The 20,384-nt window shown below is 64.8% G+C and overlaps 3 protein-coding genes across 3 annotated transcripts; 2 read left to right on the top strand and 1 right to left on the bottom strand.

Moving 5' to 3' along the window:
• The first annotated feature begins 370 nt into the window (after nucleotides 1-370).
• On the top strand, nucleotides 371-5,327 carry CHLRE_16g676700v5 (uncharacterized protein). Its single transcript, XM_043071308.1, has 6 exons — nucleotides 371-678; nucleotides 759-959; nucleotides 1,067-1,210; nucleotides 1,549-1,644; nucleotides 1,843-3,897; nucleotides 4,167-5,327. Exons 1-6 carry the CDS (start codon nucleotides 640-642, stop codon nucleotides 4,362-4,364), a joined length of 2,733 nt encoding a protein of 910 aa, XP_042916082.1. The 5' UTR covers nucleotides 371-639; the 3' UTR covers nucleotides 4,365-5,327.
• A 1,777-nt stretch (nucleotides 5,328-7,104) lies between these two features.
• On the bottom strand, nucleotides 7,105-10,770 carry CHLRE_16g676750v5 (uncharacterized protein). Its single transcript, XM_043071309.1, has 5 exons — nucleotides 9,986-10,770; nucleotides 9,621-9,796; nucleotides 9,022-9,346; nucleotides 7,840-8,718; nucleotides 7,105-7,578 (listed from the first exon to the last, which is right to left on the bottom strand). The coding sequence occupies exons 1-5, from the start codon at nucleotides 10,217-10,219 to the stop codon at nucleotides 7,540-7,542; spliced, it is 1,653 nt and encodes a 550-aa protein (XP_042916081.1). The 5' UTR covers nucleotides 10,220-10,770; the 3' UTR covers nucleotides 7,105-7,539.
• A 250-nt stretch (nucleotides 10,771-11,020) lies between these two features.
• On the top strand, nucleotides 11,021-20,381 carry CHLRE_16g676800v5 (uncharacterized protein). The gene is made up of 21 exons (XM_043071312.1): nucleotides 11,021-11,251; nucleotides 11,407-11,506; nucleotides 11,598-11,767; nucleotides 11,962-12,112; nucleotides 12,396-12,484; nucleotides 12,647-12,789; nucleotides 13,146-13,345; nucleotides 13,584-13,700; nucleotides 13,963-14,299; nucleotides 14,486-14,648; nucleotides 14,893-15,190; nucleotides 15,359-15,451; nucleotides 15,693-15,878; nucleotides 16,097-16,173; nucleotides 16,360-16,843; nucleotides 17,040-17,162; nucleotides 17,425-17,592; nucleotides 17,856-18,026; nucleotides 18,531-18,740; nucleotides 19,053-19,408; nucleotides 19,628-20,381. The coding sequence occupies exons 1-21, from the start codon at nucleotides 11,106-11,108 to the stop codon at nucleotides 19,737-19,739; spliced, it is 3,894 nt and encodes a 1,297-aa protein (XP_042916080.1). The 5' UTR covers nucleotides 11,021-11,105; the 3' UTR covers nucleotides 19,740-20,381.
• Nucleotides 20,382-20,384: the final 3 nt, after the last annotated feature.

The raw sequence follows: 20,384 nt of genomic DNA, 5'->3' as shown, positions 1-20,384 counted from the left end.
TGCTTGTGGCACTCAATCATCTCATGTGCACTTTGCAGCCCCAATAATGCCCCCCAATGTATATGCAGATCTTTGAGTAAATGCAGGCGTGCAAGAACAGGGGCGTAGGACACCGGTCGCAGTAGCTCTGCCACCCTGTCCTCACACTTGGGCTTAGGGCACAAAACCCGCCACCGCAACCAGAAAGCACACCAGCCAACTGTCCGCCAAAACCTTTCGGAGATCATTTACATAACATCTTCGATGGATGTGCTTGCTGGCATGACGGGCGGCAGCGCCCGGCCCGGCCCGACGGATGGTTGCATCCTCTTGTGAGTTGCGAGGAAGGTCTGCCTCTCCGCATGGCATTGCTGAGTGTCAGTGATGTACTCTACTGGAATGCGCATTCATACCGAGCATCTCTGCGACGCCAAAGGCGCAACTGGCACCTGTACGGACAAACGAAAATTGCTTGTCGCGCGGCCTGGCGCTATTCGGGCTATTCCCTCCTCTCCACCTAACTACACGACCGCCCTGAACAGTTGGGCGGTGTCGTTTGCCCGCGATACTTTAGCAAAACTGGACAAGACTGGTTCGCCGTGTCTTTCGTTGGAGCACTCCCCACTTGCTCCCAGCCCAGGATTTTAGATAATGAATAGCATGCAGATGCAAGGGCCATTCTTTGGAGTGCCGCTGCGGGTGGGTGGCCACCGTCGCTGTAGCGCTAAATTCCGGACGGACCCAGCGGCGCCCCTGACGACTGAGGCCTTGCTCTGCAGGTTCTATGCGAGCGGGATGCAGTCGAGGTACCAATTATCCTCGGCGACCTGCTGCGGTGGCTGGCCACGCGCGCGCTGTCGACGCCCGATGCCTTTGCGCAACCGGCGAAGAGCTGCGCGACGAGCCAGCTGAAGATCGCTATTGATTCTGGCGTGCCTGTCGCCGACCTATTGGAAGCGTGCCACCCCGCAGTTTCAGAGGTGCGTTCTTGCTCCGCGCGGGAGCTACGGGGCCGGTTTGGGCACATGCAGGCGTCGCGTCGGCCGGTAGTGACATTTCGTCTCTTCATCCGCTCTTGCCCTGGCAGGTGGGCAGTCTGCTCAAGCTCTGGCTGCAGGACCTCCCGGACCCGCTTCTCAATTGGGACGAGCAGGTGGAGCTGTTGTCGGCCTGCAAGGATGAGGGTAGCATCGAGCAGCGGGTGTCCGCCCTCAACGACGGGCTTGCCATGGTGCGTGCGTTGTTACGGAGGCGTCGGGGGACATGAGGCGTCAGGAAACTGCTGCATGGGGACTCAGCCGCTCGGGCATGCCGGGTCGTGTCTGTGGGCGTCCGGGCGTCGTGTACCTATCCCGACGCCAACATCCGAAACGCGGCCCGCCCGTACGGAAAGCCCATCCACTGCCCCTGACACACTCCCATACCCTTCAGCCTGCAGGCCCCAAAGGCCGACACATGAACTTTGCCTTGCCCCATTCTCGCCCATGCTGCGCGGCTGGTCCCGCGCGGGTGCTGATGTGCAGTCCTCATCGATTCTCCCCGCTTGCTCCTTTTTTGCCGCCCCCGCAGATCGACCACTACACGTTGGCAACCCTGAAGCCGCTGCTGCTGTTCCTGCAGCAGTACTGCTTCCGCCAGCGGCGCTTCGACTGCCAGCTGCTGCAGGTGTGTGAACCGTGTCCTGTTCTTTCCTGTAGGTGGTGCGCAGAGGCGAGGCCGCCCTACCACCCGCTCCCAACGCAAAGCTGGAAACGCATCGGGTGCAGCGCACTTCAGTCACACCTAACACTCGCGCGCTCCAGCCCGAAGCCCAATCCTGCTTTTACCAACCTCTCTGCCCCACACATTAACCCACACTCACAGGTGGCGGTGGCAATGGCGCCCATCCTCTTCCCCGCCGCGCTGTCCGCCGGCGCGCCCGAGCTCCGGCTGGCGGAGGAGACTGTGGCCACTCTGGTGTCCAACGCGCTGCACGTCTTCAACCCCGCCCTGGCTGTCAACGTGCCGGTGGTGACGCCGCAGGCGCTGTGCGAGGCCGCGGCGGAGATGCAGCAGCAGCAGCAGCAACAGCAGGACGAGGAGGAGCAGGAGCAGGCGCTGCAGCAATGCGTCGCGCAGCATCAGGCGGTGCAGGAGCAGCAGGAGCGCCTGCAGTACACCTCGCACACCTTTTGCGCCGACGGCAGCAGCAGCAGAGCCGCGGTCGCCGTCGCCGCTGCGGCGGCGGCGGACGCGGCGGCCGCGGCCACCCTGCCCTCCATGGACTCTGATGACTACGAGCCGCACCTGCACGACATCACCTTCCTTGCCTCTTTCGACTCCATGGTCAGCGCCTCCGTCACCGACGCCCTGTTTGGCGATGACGACGATGACTACCACCACTTCAGTGACGCCGCCGTGGCCGCCGGCGGCGCGGGCCTGGCGGCGGCGGCTGCCGGCGAGAGCGCCGCCGCGGCGTGGGCGCTGGTGGTGGCGGCGGAGGACGACTCGTGTGCCGCCAGCGACGTGTCGAGCTGGTCGGCCACGCAGGTCCTCAGCAGCGGCGGTGCCGACAGCGGCGGCAGCAGCCGCGCGGGCAGCGGCGGCGGTGAGGAGCAGCCACAGCGCGTGCAGCCGCTGGTCGTGCCGGCGCCGCAGGGCCTCGGCAGCATTGGCGGCGCCAGCGTTGGCGCCCTCGACCTCGCGCCGTACAGCCCCGGCGCCGTGCTGGTGACGCCGCCGCCGCCGCCTCTGGCGGCGGCGGACGACGCCAAGGCGCGGGCGGCCGGCGGCGACAGCAGCAGTGCAGCGGCGGCGGCTGTCGCCGCCGCCGCCGGTGTCATCAGCGCCGCAGTGGCCGCCGTCGCGGCCAAGACGTCGTCCGCATCCGCCGCCGCGGCGGCGGTGCTGGCGGAGCTCGCGCGGCGCGAGATCGGGACCAGCAACGGCAGCGGCGCGTTCTGCGTCATTTCCGCCCAGCCCGCCACCACCACCGCTGCGAACAGTCCTGGAGCGGTGCTGTCAGCCACCAACACCAACAAGCAGGGCGCGGCGCAGCAGGCGCCGTCGTCGCAGCTCTCCAAGAAGCAAAAGCAGCAGCCTCCGGTGCCTCAGCTGAGCCCGCTGCAGATTGAGATGGCGGAGTACCTGCAAGAGCAGGAGGCCCTGATCGGCGGCCCCGCGCCGCCCACGCCGCGCCGCATCACCGAAGGCGGCGCCGGCGCCGTGCCGCCGCCCTCGCCTTCCCACGGCGCCGCCCATGGCCACGGCGCCCACGCCCACGCCGGTAACGCCACTGCCGCCCGTGCCCTGAGCCGCCTGGTGGTCGCCAACATTCCCACCGCCACGATTGGTGACGTGGTCGCCAGTCGCCAGCGCCGCATGACCATGGGCGGCGGCAGCAACGGCGGCGCGCCCACGGACGCACCTCGCTCGCCCGCCAGCTCGTCAGGCGGCGGCTCCGCCGCCGCCTCGCCTCGCCACCACGGCTCGTACCAGGGGCACCACGCCCACCCCGTGCACTACATGAGTGTGCAGATCCCGCGGCGGCAGACCATGGGCGGCCGGCGCAGCAGCGGCGGAGGCAGCAACAGCAGCGGAGGCGGCGCGCGCCGCAGCAGTGGCGGCGGCAGCGGCAGCGCCTCGCCCGTAGGCAGCACTCCCGCCACGCCCCTGGCCCTCCTCTCGCCTGCTCTGACCCCCACTGCCGACCCGCACGCATTCAACACCACCACCACCACCACTGCGATCGCAGCCGCGGGTGTGGTGGAGCTGGGCTGTGCCGGCCACTTTGCGGTGGCGCTCAACACGGGCGACAAGACACTGGCTGTGCGGGAGCTGCGCACGCCCGAGGCGCAGGCGCACCGCGTGCCCATCCGCAGCCTCACGCCGGCTCAGCAGCAGCAGGAGAAGGAGCGCCTCAAGCGCCAACTCAAGGACGTGAGTTCGGAGGATGGGGTGAAGTGTGTGTGTGTTAAAGAGCACAAGGAAAACGTTGCGCAAAGACAGTGTATGCGATGCAGCAAAGCGACGGTGTGTGTGTGTGTGTGTGTGTGTGTCGAAATGGCTGCGTGCAGGCTTCTTGGCTCGGGCCTTGGACGTGGCCATTGGCGTGCCCGTGTGTCCATCAGCTGATGGTGCTGAGAGTGATATTGCTTGATATTAATCTTCTCGCACCGCATTTCCATCCCCCGCGTATTGTTCCACAGGTTTCGCACGCGTTTGAGGCTCTTGCAGGCCAGCCGCTGACTCCAGCCCTGAAGGAGCCGCTGCGCCCGGTCTACGTGCGGTACCACAAGATCAAGGCGCTGCTGGCGCTGCCGGCGGCGCCCGACGGCGGCAAGGCGGCGGTGGGGGCCAGCCCCAAGCTGGTCCTGTCCACGCCCCCAGCGGCTGTGGTGCTGTGAGGGAGCGGGCGGCTGACAGCACCAGGAGGCATGCAGGCGGCGCTGTGCGCAGGCAGGTTTCGTATGATGTTAGTAGATTGGTGTGGCGTGACTTGTTCCCCTTTCGTGTGTTTAATGTTCCACTATGTTCGTTAGCGTGCAGCTCTGTGCGATACGGAAGCACTGCAACAGCTCGGAAAGCGAGCCGGCAGGGTAAGGCTATTGAGCCACGTGAGATGAGCGTGGGGTTAGAGGCACTGGGTTAGAGGGTGCGCGATTGATTTGCGATCCAGCGGCGGGGCAACACATAGGTTCCCAGGTGCATTCATTGTCACTAGAGAAGGCATGCGCAGCTCCGGCAACGGTGCGTGTGTATGGGCCTGCTGATTGCATTGATTCCCCATAGCAGTAACTGCCTGATTTAGCACCGGTGTTTGCCCATTCACCACTTAGGCGTGAGTCAACCCCTTAGATGCACGTGCAATGGTCCGTGCGAGACCCCGACAGAAACTCTACCTAATCTTTAGAACCTTGGGCGCGAGATTGAGAACCGTGTGATGCCGAGGTTCATGTTGGTGTGTTTTGCTACCGGAGAGTGGTGCGGAGGGAGCAGGCGGAAGGCGCACCACTGCAGGAGCCGGTGCACACGTTTGACTGGCGACCTGTTTAGTGTGAATTAGCTAATGATGACACCCTCATAGGATGACTGGTTGGGATAGCAGGCCGATTGATTAGACCTGGTAAGCGGCCTCATTTAACATGCCCGCTATAGTGCGTCGTGCTGATTGGGCCGGCGCGGACGTTGATTGATGCCATGTGTGTGGGCGCTAGCAAGAAGGATGGCCATGGAGGACGCGGGTGCACAAAGGAGTGGTGCAGGGCGGGGACGTGCCCGCCGAGGTGGGGCTTTGTGAGAAGCACCGTAGGCTCTGTCGCCACCCTTGAGGTGCCGCGAGGGACTTTAGGATGTAACTCCCGACACGTTGAAAGCAGATGTCGACCATACCCCAAACAGTCGGATCGCGTGCATCAAATTTCTAGCCATCCAGACTTGCCAAAGTGAAACCATGGCACCGGGTGCAATCGGCGTGTACCGCTCTGTGGCCGTTGGCATGGGAACGCCAGGCCTTGCAAAGTCTGCAGCCACAGCCACAGCGCCCATACATGAGAGTCTTGAGATGCATGCTCAGCGGTGTGTCACACGCCCACCCCCTCCATACCCTACTCCCGGCAGCTACTGCCGTACCTCTTCCAAGCCATGCCTCCAGCGGACGCAACTTCACTACCACGGCTAACCCAGGCTAACTTTTGACTCCGTTTGCATGGCGCTCGGCTTGCGCATGTCCCTGAGCCCCACGTGTGCTGCCGCGCAGCCCCGGACGTGCGGGCTCAGCGGCAGGCAGCATTGCAAGAAAGGTGCTGGGGGCTGGGGCGAGGGCCATGCTGTCACTATGTCACGCGGCGCGCGTGTTGACACTTCACCCTCTCGACCTGTGGGCGGTGCAGCTTGACATGTGTGTTTTCATGCATTGCGTCGTGTTACACTCTGTGAGGACCCCCATTTCCGCCGCCGGAGAGGGTACTTGCAGAGAACTGCGGCCTTCGTGTGGGGTTGGGAGGGCGAGCCCGAACCGCCGTGTGGCCACGCAAAGATAGAGCGTAGCCAGGGACGACGGCGTCCGTACTGACAGAACGAAACTCGCAAAGTAGCGACACCGCGCTCCGCTACTTAACCGGGCCCACCGCCCATGCCCCAAACACACACACACACACACATACACACGCCACGCCCCTTCGGGGCCCACAACTGTGCACACTCCGAGCGCAAGGAAACCTTGATTTCCGACAACTCGCTGCGCTCGAGCGGAAACCATCAGTTTTGTACAAGTGTACAATACGGCAGCGACCCTGGGCCCAGCAGTGCGGCGTGCATATGCGTAGCGGAGGGGGCGAGCAAGGCCACGTGGAGGAGGACAAGGGAGGACAGCGCAGCGTCGCCGACGAAGCGGCGCCGGCGCGCAGGTTGAGGCCGGCCGTTGTCTTGTTAGATAGGGTCTTTGCTGGCGAGCATAGCACAGCTCAGTGTATGGTAAGCCGCACACAGCAGCAGTGAGGAGTGTTGTGGCTAGCGGATTTCCTGTTTGGCTGTCACGTGCTGGCTGTGCTGTTGCTCTTGTAACCAAGACAATCTGTTGCTTGGCAGCGGGACGTGGCTGGACAGATTACCGTGCCCGTACGAATCAGGGGTGCAAATCGACCCCGGCAATGTCCGGGAGATGAGGTAGACGCTTGCGGCCTCAGACTAGAGACGTGGCGTGGGCTCAGCCCACTTTTCCCACAGTTCGGACCGGACGGTCATGTCGGCTGGCGTTAGCCGTGGTTGGGGTGGGCAATGAAGTGGAGTGAGGGCTGTGCTCTTTTGGAGCAGATGTAGGCTTTGCGCGATTGGGAAATGAGTACGGGCAATGAGAATGGTACCCCTTTTTCCGTCTGGGTCGGGACATATGGCTAGGGGACCCTGGGCATCAAGAACAATGCAAAGCGGGCCCACACAACGTCACAGGCCGACACAGCGGGGGTCGCCAGGCCAGGTGTCCGCTCGTGCCAACGGCCAAGCCCCCTCCAGCAGACCTTCCACCAGCAGAAGCGGCCGCACTCATCCTTCTGCGTTAGTCGCGTTTCTCCGCACACCGCACTCCGCCGAACACACTATCTGACTGGGATGGGGGCCACTGCGCAAGTCAGATGCCCCAGCCCTAGTAACCACACACAATTACAACATGCGCACTCGCTACCTACATTTGACCTCAGTGTATCAGAAGCATTCATACGAAGAACCCATTCCGGCGAGTAACTGACCATGAACGTCCGCAACTTGACCTGACCACAGGCGCGCTGGCCTGACAGCCCGCTCGCTCGCACCCGCTCACGCACGTGCGCTGGTGCACGCATTCCTAGTACCGTACAGTTTCCCGCGCGCAGCAGGCAACCACTCATCCGCATCCGATAGACCTGGCTCAATAAAACCGATGGTCGCCAAAAGTCTCGCGTGTGAGATCTTAGCATGATGTGTGTCGTGTCACTGCTCATCTGGGTCTTGTGGCGCACGCTCGTTACACACGACTAGACCCCTCGCGCGCGCATATCCTTCCATCCTGTCACCTGCAGCGGCCCCTCTTTCACCTACACAATCTCCTTAGAGCGGGCCCATGACGCCTCCAGCGTGGCCGCCGCCCTGCAGTCACAGCAAGCATCACATGTAGGGGGCACCAGTGCACCACAGCACACAGTGACAAGGTGGGTGTTCAGGAGCAATACAAGGACGTACGAGGCAGCAGTCCACGAGTCGTGGGGCATGTGCTGCCACGTGAGTCCCCGGAGCGTGTCGTGGCATCTGGCGGCTCCCGGCGCCCGCCCCTCCTCCGCATCGCAACAGCCCGCCTATGACATATGCATGCATGCGACTTGCAGAGGGAGGCCACAACAGTTCTCTCACCCAGAATGGCTCCGGCTGCTGGTGTTGATGCTGCTGGTGCGGCTGGTGCTGGTGGTGGTGGTGGTGCTGGAACATGGGCGGGGGCGGGGCGCCAGCACCGGCACCAAAGGCGACGGGGACACCCACAGCCCCTCCTCCGCCGACAGCTCCGCCCGCGGCCACCTCCGCAAAGGGATGCGGCTGATGCACCGCCGGCCCCCCGGCGCCGCCCACTCCCACGCCACCACCAGCTGGTGCCGCCGCCACCACCGCCGGCACCGGCACCGCCACCGGCATTGCGAGGTGCGGGTGGACGGGCACAGCAGCAGCAGGGTGCGGCTGCAGCAGGGGCTGGGGCCCATGCAGCGGCACCGCCGCAGCCGCAGCCGCGGCCGCAGGCAGCCCAGCGGCGGCGACGTGGTTGTGGAACTGGTGGTGGTGGTGGTTGTGGTTATGGTGGTTGAGGTGGTTGTGGTGGTTGTGGTGGTGGTGTGGTCCCAGCAGCGGTGGCGCGCCAGCGACCGCGGCAGCCGGACCCGCAGCCGCAATCACCACTGGCACAATGCGCGGTCCGCCGCCGCCACCCACCGCACCCGCCACAGCGGCGCCGCCGCCGTTGCCCTCGCCCGCCGCCACCTGCCGCCCGCCTGCCGCGGCCCGGCCGCGGGGCTGCCTGTGCGGCGGTAGCCCCGTCGCGTAGCTACGCTGCTGCAGCCGGCTGGACAAACGGCTGCTGCCACTGCTCGCCGCCGGCCCATGCTGGTCCTTGCACTCGCCCGCGAGGTGAGCCACCGGTGGCGGCGGCGGCGGCGGTGTGGGTGTGAGGGCACACAGCAGGCCGCCGACCAAGGCGTCGGGCGGCAGGCAGTGCACCAGCCGCACCAGCAGGTGGGGGCAGGCCTGGGAGCCGGTGCAGAGGTGGAGGTGCGGGTGGCGGTGGCTGTTGTGAGATGTAATGTGAATGGGTGGGGCCGTGGGGGCATGCCCGGTGCTCGGTACTTTCTCCTAACGCCTATGCAGCACAAAGTGCCCCTCACATACGAGACGCAGGCATATGGCTTTCAGACTTGTACGCGTGGGTCATGCACACATGCACACATGCACACATGCACACATGCACACATGCACACATGCACACATGCACACATGCAAACACGCATGCACACATGCACACACACACACACATGCAGCCGCCCGGCTTGCCTGCAGGCCCCAGTCATAGAACTTGGCGGCGAGGAGCTCCACACCCGCGTCCTCCAGCTCCCGCAGCCCCAGCCGCGCCGCCGCCTCCACCGCACACACCACCCACTCCGCCACGCCCGCCTCCGCCTCCGCCTCCTCCTCCTCCGCACTGGCAGCGGCGCTGCCTTCCGCCAGCGGCAGTTGCAGCTGCAGGTAGCTGGCGGCGGCGGCGGCGGTTGGCGCCGCCGCCAGGCGCGGGATCACGTGGTCGGTCATGGTGGCGGCGGCGGTTGCGATCACGTGCGGAATGTCGTACTTGTCAGCGAGGCGCAGCAGCGGCAGGGCGCTGCGGGGGAATGGACAAGGGGGAAAGGGACACTGCGGGTTGGGCTGAGCGTTTGTGCGGTTTGCTGGCATGAAGTCTGGACCTTCGAAGCCGACGTGATGCCACAAGGCATCCCCATCGCAAGCTACCAGCGCGCAATCAGCCAATCACGCACGCACATGCTGCGGAGGTGCGGAGGTCCCTCCGAACCGCCACCAAGACGCACAGCTTCAACCCATTCGGCGGACACGCAGGCAAAGCGCACATGGTATCGCCCCCCCCCCCCCCCACTCACGTGGAGGCGTCCAGCTTGGCGCCGCTCAGGCCGGCTGCGTCGCCATCCTCGTCGTTTGCGGCGCGAGCGCCGGCGCCGGTGCCGGCCAGGGTGGGGTAGAGGCAGGACAGCAGCGGCAGCAGCTCCTGGGCCGTGTCCGAGAGGTGGATGGTCACTACCGCCGATGGCGCGCCGCCCTGCGACGGCGCGGCAAAGAAAGCCCAACAACGTGGATTAGAGACACAGACAGGGAGACCCAAGGACCGCGCACGTACGTCCCTACAGCTACGACAGGTGCTGCAAGGCAGGCAGGGACGGCGGGACCGGCGGGACCGGTCGGACCGGCGGTATCAGAGCAAGGGAGGGGGACGGTGGCTCGCACTCACTGGCGCGGAGCCGGCATCCGCCTCGGGCGCCTCCTCCGCCGCCACACACAGCTCCGCGAACAGCGAGCTCCACATCTCCAGCACCATGCGGTGAAGCCACAGCTCCTCACCGTCGCTGGTGATGGCGCGGACGTCGGCGCGCGAGCTCAGCCGACTGCCTTTGGCGAAAACGTCCTTGGCTCGCACCGAGCAGCCCGCGCTCGCCGAGGGCGTAGCGGCCACTGGAGCTGCCATTGCAGTTGAGTTGGTGTGCAGTTGTGAGCGTGGGAAGCAGGGAGGACAGGCTGGAGGAAAGAGCAAGGCCAGAGGCTCCAGTTCGCTGTTCCGCCGGATGCGGAGGCTAGGCGACTATAACGAATGCTTCTATGTGTCGCAGCACGCAGGGAGCCAACACAAGTTTGGCGGCCGCGCAGGCCAAGCGCGGAAATCAGGCCGCCATCCGAATGGCTTTTCCCGCGCTTTCGCCTCGCGTTCCACTTGTCCCTCGGTATGCGCGCAGTCCGCGAGGTGAAGTAAGTGTTTAACAATGCCAACGGCTTGCGGTGCCCGACCTCGCTCGGCCGCGGGTCGCTGGAATACGCGGGCGACTGGCGCAAGAGGGTGGCGGGGCGTGACACACGCTTGCTGGCGGAGGAGTGAGCCAGGGACGCCGGTGCCCGGAAACTTGCTGACTTGCCTGGGCGCGCACACACACCACGTTGCGCGATCTCTGCGCTGGCTTTGGACTGTTGTTTGTTTGCGAAACAGTGACAGTCGCTTGCGTCGGGGAGGTCCGCGTGGGAAACATGCTCAGGATGGAGGACTTGGGCATGAGTGCGCGACAGACGAGCGGGTTCGACTCACCGTGGACGTTCATAGCCTCAGGCAGGAACGTGCCGGTCTGCAGGCAACGGGAGGTCATGCACGGGTGGCACCGGGGTAAGCGGGGCGCTAGGGCAGGCTGCGGCAGCCCCATGCGGCCGTGCCGAGCCAGGCCGAGCTCGTCGTAGAAGCCCCAAGCATTCTTGCTTAGTGTCGGACCCTGTCAATAAAGTCATTAAGCTTTAAATAGTAGCATACTACAACATGCTCAGTTAGCGTAGGCCGCTCCAAGCCTTGCGCACCGAAAGAGTTCTGAGCCATGGCCGCTCTGCGGCAGGTCCTGCTGGGACTAGTGTGCGCCCTCGTGGCTATGGGCATGGTATCAGGACAGGACACCACGTCCAGCTCGACCAGCGACAACAAGCTGCTCTGTATGGCCGAAATGGTGTCCAACATTGAGACCAGGTGCGGTCGCCAGCGCCTTTACGCGTGCCTGCTATGCAGCAGCCCTATCGAGGCTCAGCACACAGGGTCAGGGCGCGACTCAAGCTGGGGAGTGAGAGGGCACCGAATGTCGACCGACAACTTTGCCCCCTCCGTTTCCAATTCTGCAAACACAGCTGCTCAAAGCCGGACATCCAGGGCTACTACGTGGCCCTGGAGAGCCTGCTTAAGGACTACCTGCGGAAATGCTTTCACACCAATTTTAGCTCCAGCCGGGTGAGAATGCAAGGCACATCAAGTATCAGCTTTTGCACGTGTATGTAGTCGTTAATAGCGACTGACGCGCTTGGGTTGCGGCGAACTGCAGGCTCTGCACACGATGCTCCCCGACCTGGGCGACTCGGTAACAGACTACTTTAAAAACGTGTCAGAGACGTTCAAAGATAGCGAGTCCGTGGAGGTTGTGCCGACCTTTGTGCCGGCTGCTCAAATTAACAGCGAAATTGAGTTCGAGCTGGAGCATAACCTGACCAACAGGTAAATTTTAAGCGCCGGCTTCACAGCAAGGCAAGGGTGAAGTTCGGGGGACGCCGGGGCTTGCGAAGGGGGTGCTACCAGGGAACACTCCTGCCGGCGTCCGTGCCGCACATCTCTTACATGCCATGCCGACGTTTCCGGCTGCGCGCCCACCCGGCTCTGACCATCCTGTCGCTCTTATTCCACACTTGCAGTCACGACGGCTGGGTGCTGGACCCCATGGGCATGGGCTCCATTTTCAACTTTGACGGCTTCCAGGACCTGACCGCCACTGTGAAGCCGGCCGTCATCGCCAGCAACGCCAGTGACATCATCAAGTGGGACGACGTGCACCCCTACTTCCAGGTACGTGTGTGTGAGGGCACTGGGGGCAGTCCAAAAGGCATGGGGCAGGGCAGAAGGCTGCAGGGGTGGCGTGGGTGCACGGGCCGGGGTGGGTGGGCGGCCCCATCAGCTCGTGCTGTGCCATCGCAGACACTGATGCTGCCTGTCCGCTCCTACCCACCCCCTCGCGGGCCCCGGCCCCCACCGCTACCAGCTCTTGTCTGCGCTCGCTCAACTCCCCACCAACACCACCACCACAACGCTAACCACCGTCGCCACAACCCGCACCCCACAACCCCCACAGAACACGTCCACCTTCTACGACAGCGCCCAGCGCAAGTTCCTGGTGGTGACCCTGCCGCTTGACGGAAACATCAAGCTGCTCTACTACCGGTGAGGGCCCGTCGCCTGCCCGCCGCCTGCCCGCCGTTGCGACACCACCAAACCATGGCTGTACGGGTGCAGTGCCCAGGGGCTCCGGCTACGCCCAGAGGGCCGAACCCAAGTTCCACCCGGTTAACTCGGCCTCGCTCTTGCCGCGTGGCGTCGCCGCAGGCGTGACATCTTCGAAGCGAATAATTTGACGGTGCCGCGCACATGGGAGGAGGTGGTGGCGGTGGCCACCTCGCTGTCCAGGCTGGGTGTGCTGGGGCCGGACGGCCGGCCCGCCAGCCCCTTCTGCTTCGACCGCCGCAAGGGTGGGGCCGCGGGGCGTGATGGGGCGGCAGGACGGGGTGTGGATGGGGTTTGGGCGGGCTGCTGGGGTCTCAGCAACGAGCGAATCGTGCGCTTGCGGTTGCACGGCTTGAGGAGCGACTTTGGCGGAGCAGGAGAAAGGGGCGGGGGCGTGGTCGGGCTATGACGGCCCGTTGGCCAAGCATCAGGGGGTCTGATGTTGCACCATCCCTCCAGGGGCCTGCGACGCCGAAAGCACGCCATGCGACAAGCAACCCACGTGCCGCCGCCTCCTGTCCTTGCCGCTCCTGTCCTTACCGCTCCTCTCCGCTGGCCCCCTTCCCTGTCCCCTGCCTCCCCCTTGCCTTGTGTACCGCAGACTGCCATCAGTCGTACTTCGACCTCATCGCCATCCTGGCGCCGTACATGCAGTACAACGGCAGCAGCCAGGGCGTCATCTTTGAGCCCTCCACCATCCGCGCCTTCGACCGCAACCCGGCGCTGGTGGACAACGCAGCCATGGCCAAGGCGCTCACGCTGTACTCGGCGCTCATCGGCCTGTCACCCATGGACTACAAGGTGGGAGCTGGTGGGAGCTGGTGGTGGCGAGGGCGGGTGGTGAGGGCGGGTGGCGCGGGCTGGGGCGAGGCTGGTGGCGAGGGCTGGGGCTGGGCTCACGGGACAAGGGTGCAACATGCGAAGGTGGATGTGGAAGAAGGGGAGGGACGCGCGTTTGATGTTGCCCCCTTGTCAATGGTGAAGACGTGGCCGTCCGTGGGCTGACCTGGCCTGGCCTGCCGGCCGCGCTGTGCCGCAGGTGGAGGACAAGTGCGACGTGGTGGGCGCGGCGCCGGCGGACGCGGGCCGAGCCATGGCGCAGCGCTTCGCCAACGGCACCTGCCTCATGGGCGTGGGGCTGGGAGACTTCTTCAAGGTGTGTGGGTGTGTGGGTGCGGATGTGTGAAAAGCAGAACGAGTGCGCAAGGATGTATGTGGTTGTGGGGGTGCGGATGGGCGCGGAGTCATGGAGCATGGTATGGACGCCAAACCAAAACGGCGGGGAGCGACCGGCCGAAACCGCGCGCACGTTGCAGCTCGGCTGACCTACCCTAGCTAGCCGCTCGCTGCTCTCACGCCCCCGCTCTCCTCTGCCCTTCACGCGCCGCCCATGCCATGCGCCCATGCCTCTTGTGCAGGCGTTCAAGACGTCGCCCTTCCGCGGCAAGCTGGGCGTGGCGCTCATGCCCGGCTCCTTCGAGGTCCTCAACCGCACCTCCAACCAGCTGGTGCCCTGTGCCGCCGACACCTGCCCCTTCGGCACCGTGGTACCCGCCCAGCCCGGGCCGTCGGCCTCGGACGGCGGCCCTAGCATTACGCGTGTGCTCAACCGCGCGCCCTTCGCGGCCGGCGGCGGTTGGGTAGCGGCGGTGAACGCGCGCACGCCCAACGACTACCGCAACTACTCCATCGGCTTCTTCTCGCACCTGGCCAGCCCCGCCGAGTCGTGGCAGCGCGTGCTGCTGCCCGAGAGCTGTGAGTAGGGGCCTGGGTGGGGGCACCTGGGTAGCGTGTGACGGGGCCATGGCGGCGGATGTGGTGGTGCTGCCGGTAACGGGCAACACGATACACAGGATATGGGGATTCTACCTGCATTTGCGACCGCATCACCGCAACGCGCGAATCGCCGCCCGCGTGCTGCAACCGCCTCGGCCCCCGCAGCCTTCGACCCGTACCGCCTGGAGCACTTCTCCAACCTGGCCCGCTGGAACGAGTCGGGCTACGAGCCGGCCGACACCGCCGCCTATCTGGCCCATGCCAACGAGTCCTTCAGCCACCCCAACATCGTGCTGGACCTGCGCACGCCCGGCACCAAGCTGTTCAGGTGCGGGCACACGAAAGGGTGATTGCGCAGCGCGGCGCGGGAGCGCGTACCCTTGGGTTAGGCCGGAGGATGAAACATGACGCCTCTTGAGGAGGACCACGCCTTGGGCCGACGCGCCGGTTCCATGGCCCTGACCGCCCCTGTCGAACCAAAGTGTGACGGTACAGAGTACGGCACCAAACGCGCCGCGGCCTCCCCGACCTCTGCCCGCTGCCTCACCCGCCACTGCCCGCTGCCCCCGCAGGGACATCTATGAGAGCGGCCTGGCCAACCTGACCACCGGCAGCAGCGTGGACAGCGTGGTGGCGCTCATGAACCAGACCTTCTACAAGCTGCTGCTGGACCCGCAGCAGAAGCAGTTCCGCTCGCTGCTGGCCGACACCTACCTCGCCACCATCAACTACAATAACATCCAGAACCTGAACGGCACCGCCGGCGGCGACGGCGGCGGCGGCGGCGGCTCGCCGTCGTGGCTGCCCATCGCCATTGTGCTGCCCACCGTGGGCGCGTTGCTGCTCATTGCGGCTGGTGTTGTGTATGAGGTGGGTCTGCCAGACTGCCCGTGTCACGCCATGTGTGCTAAGCCCCGCGACTCGCCCCCCCCCGGCGCTTCTTGCAGTCCTGCACGTGCGTCGCGCACATCTCTGCATTGCGGCATTGGTGGTGCACGGCATGACGGGCCTGTGTGTTCTCGGCCCACCAACGTGTAGGTGCGCAACAACCGCAAGCACAAGAACCTGTTCGGCAAGGTGGTGCCGCCCGGCGTGGGCCCCGACACCACCATCCTGGTCACCGAGATCCAGGTGCGTGCCCGACAGCCGCGATGTCGCGGGCTGACATGTTCAAAGTACTAGTGGCAATACCGTGTTGACCGGTTGCTCCGGTTGCTCCGGTTGCTCCTATGCTCAATGCCTATCGTGACCCCAGGGCCTTGCGCCTATACCCCGAGCCCCACAACAACCTCCGGCCCCTCCGTGTACCTTACCGTCGTGCCTGAACCCTCTCTCTCCTCTCGCCCTCCCTCTCCTCCTCGCCCACCCTCAGGACTACAACCAGATTGTGGACGCGCTCTCCAGCGAGGCAGTGGACCGGCTGCTCAAGGACCACAACGACTGCCTGCGCCGCCTGCTGCTGCGCCACAGCGGCTATGAGGGCAGCTGCGAGGCCGACAGCTTCGTGCTGGCCTTCCACAGCCCCAAGGACGCGCTGCTGTTTGCGATGGAGGCGCAGGTAGGGAGCAGCGGCTTGTCGCGGCCGACGAGAGGGTTGGCGTGTGGTTTGGGCGGCAGAGGCAAGGGCTCTTGGGCCGGATGTAGCCCCTGGCTCTGCATGCCACGGCATTGGCTGCTGGCTTGCGTTGGCGATGGGCCTGCGGACAGCCTCCGGAACTTGCGTGTCTGTTGCGTAAGCATTTGTTGTTGTTGTGTCGTTGATGTTGCCGCCCGCAGGCCGCGCTGCTCAACGTGAGCTGGCCCGACGAGCTGCTGTCGCTGGGCTGCTGCTCGCAGCTCTGGGTGCAGGGCATGTGAGTGCCGCACACACTGCTTTCATGTCCAACTTGGACCGCTATCCTGCTACCCGGCCTAAGCATCACCCACCATCCTGCTGACCTGTGCGCACGACGGCACTAAACACGCTCCATTCCCAGCGCCCTTCCCTACCCAGCACCCACCGCTTCCTCGCCCCCATGTCTTTCCTCCACCCTCTGTAGCATGCCCACCGCCAAGCCCAAGGCGCTCGACGACATCCTGGACGTCTCGGACGAGCCCATCACGCCCGCCGGCGCCTCCAAGATCAAGGCGCTCACGCCCGGCCTGGGCTCCCACCTCGATGGCCACGGCCACGGCCACTTCGGCTCCAGCGGCGCCACCCTCCCCTCCCTGGTCAACGTGCCCGCCACCGAGACCTACACCTTCTCCAACGCCTGCCGCCGCGCCTGGAAGGAGGCCTCCAAGGAGGACTCCAACAAGGTCCGCATCTTCTGCGGCCCGCGCGTGCGCATGGGGCTCCACGCCGGCGTGCACTCGGAGCACGACATCTCGCACTCCAAGGCCGACGGCGGCAGGACCACCTACAGCGGCGACACGGTGGTGCTGGCGCGCGCGGTGGCGCAGGCGGCGCACGGCGGCACCGTGCTGCTGAGCGAGGAGACCTACAAGAAGCTGCCACTGGAGCGGCTGTGGGACAAGTACCTGGTGCGTGCTGGGGTTGCTGGGATGTGGCGATGTCACGGTCGAGCGTCCTGATTTGAGAAGCGAGACAGCGAGACATGGCTCTGTGCCGCCTCGCTTACGCCCAAGTCAGCGACCACTGCCAGCACCGCAAAGATATCATCCGGCCAGCCGTCCGCGCGCTCACACCTTCAAATGTATGCGCTGCGCACTCATGCAGGTGCTGCACATGGGCGAGCACCGGCTGCGCGACACGCTGCCCAACCTGAACCTCTACCACGCGCTGAACCGCACGCTGGAGGGCCGCCTGGCGTACGTGGGGCCCATGACCTCGCTGCTGCAGGTGCGCACACGCGTGTTCGGATCGACAAGGAAGCGCGTGTTAAAATAAAGACGAAGCCCGCCCAAGCGGCGCCGGAAGCATGTGTGTGTGCACGCATGCGAAGCTGGGTTCGTTACTGCGGATGTATGCTTGCTTGCCGCGCCGTAGTGACTTGGGCCCTTCCTTTGGCACATGCATTCATGCCTTCTTTCCACCGCCACCGCCATTTTGTCTTACCACAGCTCCTCGCCACTTTCGCCGCTGCCGCCCTCCCGCTCCGCAGGTTGACCCCGGCGTGCTGGACGCGCCCGTGGGCTGCGTGACGGTGGCGTTCATGAACGTGGTGGGCGCGCAGACGCTGCTGAGCTGGAACGCCGACGTGGCGCAGCAGGCCATCAAGATCTTCCACACTGTGGTGGGCGACGAGCTCAAGCGCCGCAAGGGCTACCTGGTGAGAACCGTAGCCGTGTGTTCAGCTGACTTGGGACCTGGGACTTGGGGCTGGGATTTTGGGGCCAGGCGCGCGTGTTAGTGCTCGCAAAGGTTGGACTAAGCCGGCATCACAGGAGCGTGCCCCACCCCACACCTGCTCAACTCAAACACGTGCGCTCCCTCCCTCGCTCGCTGCCGCGCATTGCCGCCCACGACCTCTCACGGCCACACACCACCACTCACCACCACCACCACTACCACCATCACCACCCCTCCCCGCAGGTGGAGGCGGTGGACGGCCTGTTCCTGGCGGCCTTCCAGCGGCCCAGCGACGCCATCCTGTGGGCGCTGGAGTGCAACGAGGCCATGATCAAGCAGGACTGGCCCGAGGACCTGTTGGCGCACGAGCTGTGTGAGGAGCTGGTCATCTCGGCGCCCACCAAGGAGGGAGAGGTGGGCGCGGGCGCGGGCGTGCGGGGTGCGGGGTGGGGAAGGTGCGGGCTGGGTGCGGGGTGGGTGAGAGGGCGTGAGGCGATGGTGTGAGGGCGTGAGGCGTGTTGAGGGCTGGGAGAGAAAGGGCGGGCTTGGTGGGGCGCGCAGCGCTCGGGCGGATTCTCTGCGCAAGCCGGTTCGTGCATGCCATGCAAACCCGCATCATGCACGCGTGCCGCGGTTAACGTATCAATGATGAACAACCTTACTATTCTTTTCATCTATTGTCAGAGATTCGACAATGAAGAACCTTTTTCCCTCACTCTGAGATCACCGAAACCGCGCCGCTATACATCAGCACTACTCATGTACGCATCCGCACCCCACTCCGCCGTCAGCACCCGTCATCCACCCGCTGCCTCCTTCCCTCTCACTGCCTTGTCCTGCCTTGTCCTGCCTTCTCCTGCCTTCGCCCTCATACCTCTTTACGCTAAAGTTACACGTACACACGTTGCGACTTCGCAGGTGATCAACACGGTGGTGTTCCGCGGCCTGCGCCTGAAGACGGGCGTGGACACGGGCCAGGTGCTGGGCGAGGTGCACGCCATGACCGGCCGCATGACCTACCGCGGCAAGGTCATGAACCGCGCCGCGCGCATCGCCTCCACCGCCTCCACCGGCCAGGTGCTGTGCAGCAGCGACAGCTGGCAGCTGGCCATGAGCGCCGACTCGCAGGTGCGGCCGCCGCGCCGGCGTGAAGGCTCGGGGCGTGTTAGCCGGGGGGTTGTGGCCCATGTGGGGGCACGCCACGCCGTAGCTGTCGGTGGCACCAAGTCCGCAGACGACATCACGCTTGGCTTTTCCTTGTACCTCTGTTGTTGCCGCTCCCTGTCGCCCCTTCTGTACCCGTCCCCACCCGCCCCCACCCCCATGACGCGCTTGCTGTGCCAATGTGCCTGGCTACAATTTCGCTTCTCTTGATCTTCATCAATCATGAATGTCCCGAAACCCCCGCTCCCCACACCCTGTCTTCACCCCGCCCCGTAGGTGATGCTGGCCAACAAGGTGTCGGGCACCAGCCTGGGCCAGTTCCGGCTCAAGGGCGTGGCCGAGAAGATCGAGATCCACCACTGCCGCAAGGTCTCCAACGTGGCGCCCGCGCGCCGCGCCTCCTCGCTCGTCATGTCCATGGCCGACCACTGGAAGTGGGAGCAGCACCTGTCGGGCCACGGCGGCGGCGGCATGGGCATGGGCGGCATGGGGATGGGCATGGGCATGGGGCTCAACGGCAACGGCAACGGCGGGCTGGTGGGCAACGGCGACATGGGCGGCATGGGCGTGGTGGGGCCCGAGGATGTGCTGCTGGGCGGCGACTCGCTGCGTGGCGCCATGCTGTCACCCAGGTGCGGCGGGGGCGGGGGCAGGGGCGTGAGGGTGAGGGTGGGTTGCTCGGCGGGGGCTTGCGGGCTTGGGGGTTGGAGGCCTGCACGTGTGTGGAGGATATGTGGAAGCTGCGTGGTCTGAAGCTAATGATCTGAAGCGCATGATCTGAAGTGCGCCACGGTATCACATCCAGTCTGACGCGGGTTACCAACTACTGGCACGTGCGCTGCGCTGTGCAGGTCCTTCACGCGCGGCACGGGCAGCTGCCGCCAGCGCCAGGGCTCGGATCCGCACCTGGACGCCGCCAATGCCGCGCACCTGGGCATTGAGCTGGCCGCTGACGATAACTGAGCCCACCGGAGATGAGGGCTTGTGGGCACGTGATCAGGAAGGATGGGCCATCACCTGATCAAACACGCGTGGGCATGGACTTCGCATGTGAAGGACACGCGTCGATGGGCTTGAGGACAGCCTTCGCCGTCAACCTATGTTGATCTTGGCCATGGCTTGGCATAAACGCGTTTGCTTTGTGACACAACCGGGGTGTGTCAGAATGCGGCCACAGTGAGCACGATGCATGGTGCGCGCGGTGGACGTGTGTCCGCGTGTTGTGCGTCTTCTGTGATCGTAAATGTATCGTTGCTGATCCTCGTGGTGCATCACCGTATTTATGTATATGGATTTATCCCACTGTCCAAGAGTGCGTTACTGCACAGCCTGCTTTGGATGGAGAGGGTCATAGGGGGCACGTTGAGCGCCTGTATCGGCACGCTTTGTCGGCGTATCTGGGCGCCCATGGCCGCTGCTAGGGTCCTGTAGACGTGCCTGTAGAGTATTTATCTGCGCTGTGTAACGGTCAACAGGCGATGGCTTGGGCCCATATGGTACCAAATGGTTTAGGCACGGTGAAGTGGCGCCTGGCGAAGCAGCCAAGTCGGGTGGCTGGTGGTGGGTGCAGAGTGTCACGATTGCGCGCAACACCCATTGCTTCGACCA

This window comes from Chlamydomonas reinhardtii, chromosome 16 (genome assembly GCF_000002595.2).
Source record: "Chlamydomonas reinhardtii strain CC-503 cw92 mt+ chromosome 16, whole genome shotgun sequence".
Lineage (NCBI taxonomy): Eukaryota > Viridiplantae > Chlorophyta > Chlorophyceae > Chlamydomonadales > Chlamydomonadaceae > Chlamydomonas > Chlamydomonas reinhardtii.
The sequence above is the reverse complement of the archived record's forward strand: the minus strand, read 5'-3'. Positions and strand labels throughout refer to the sequence as shown.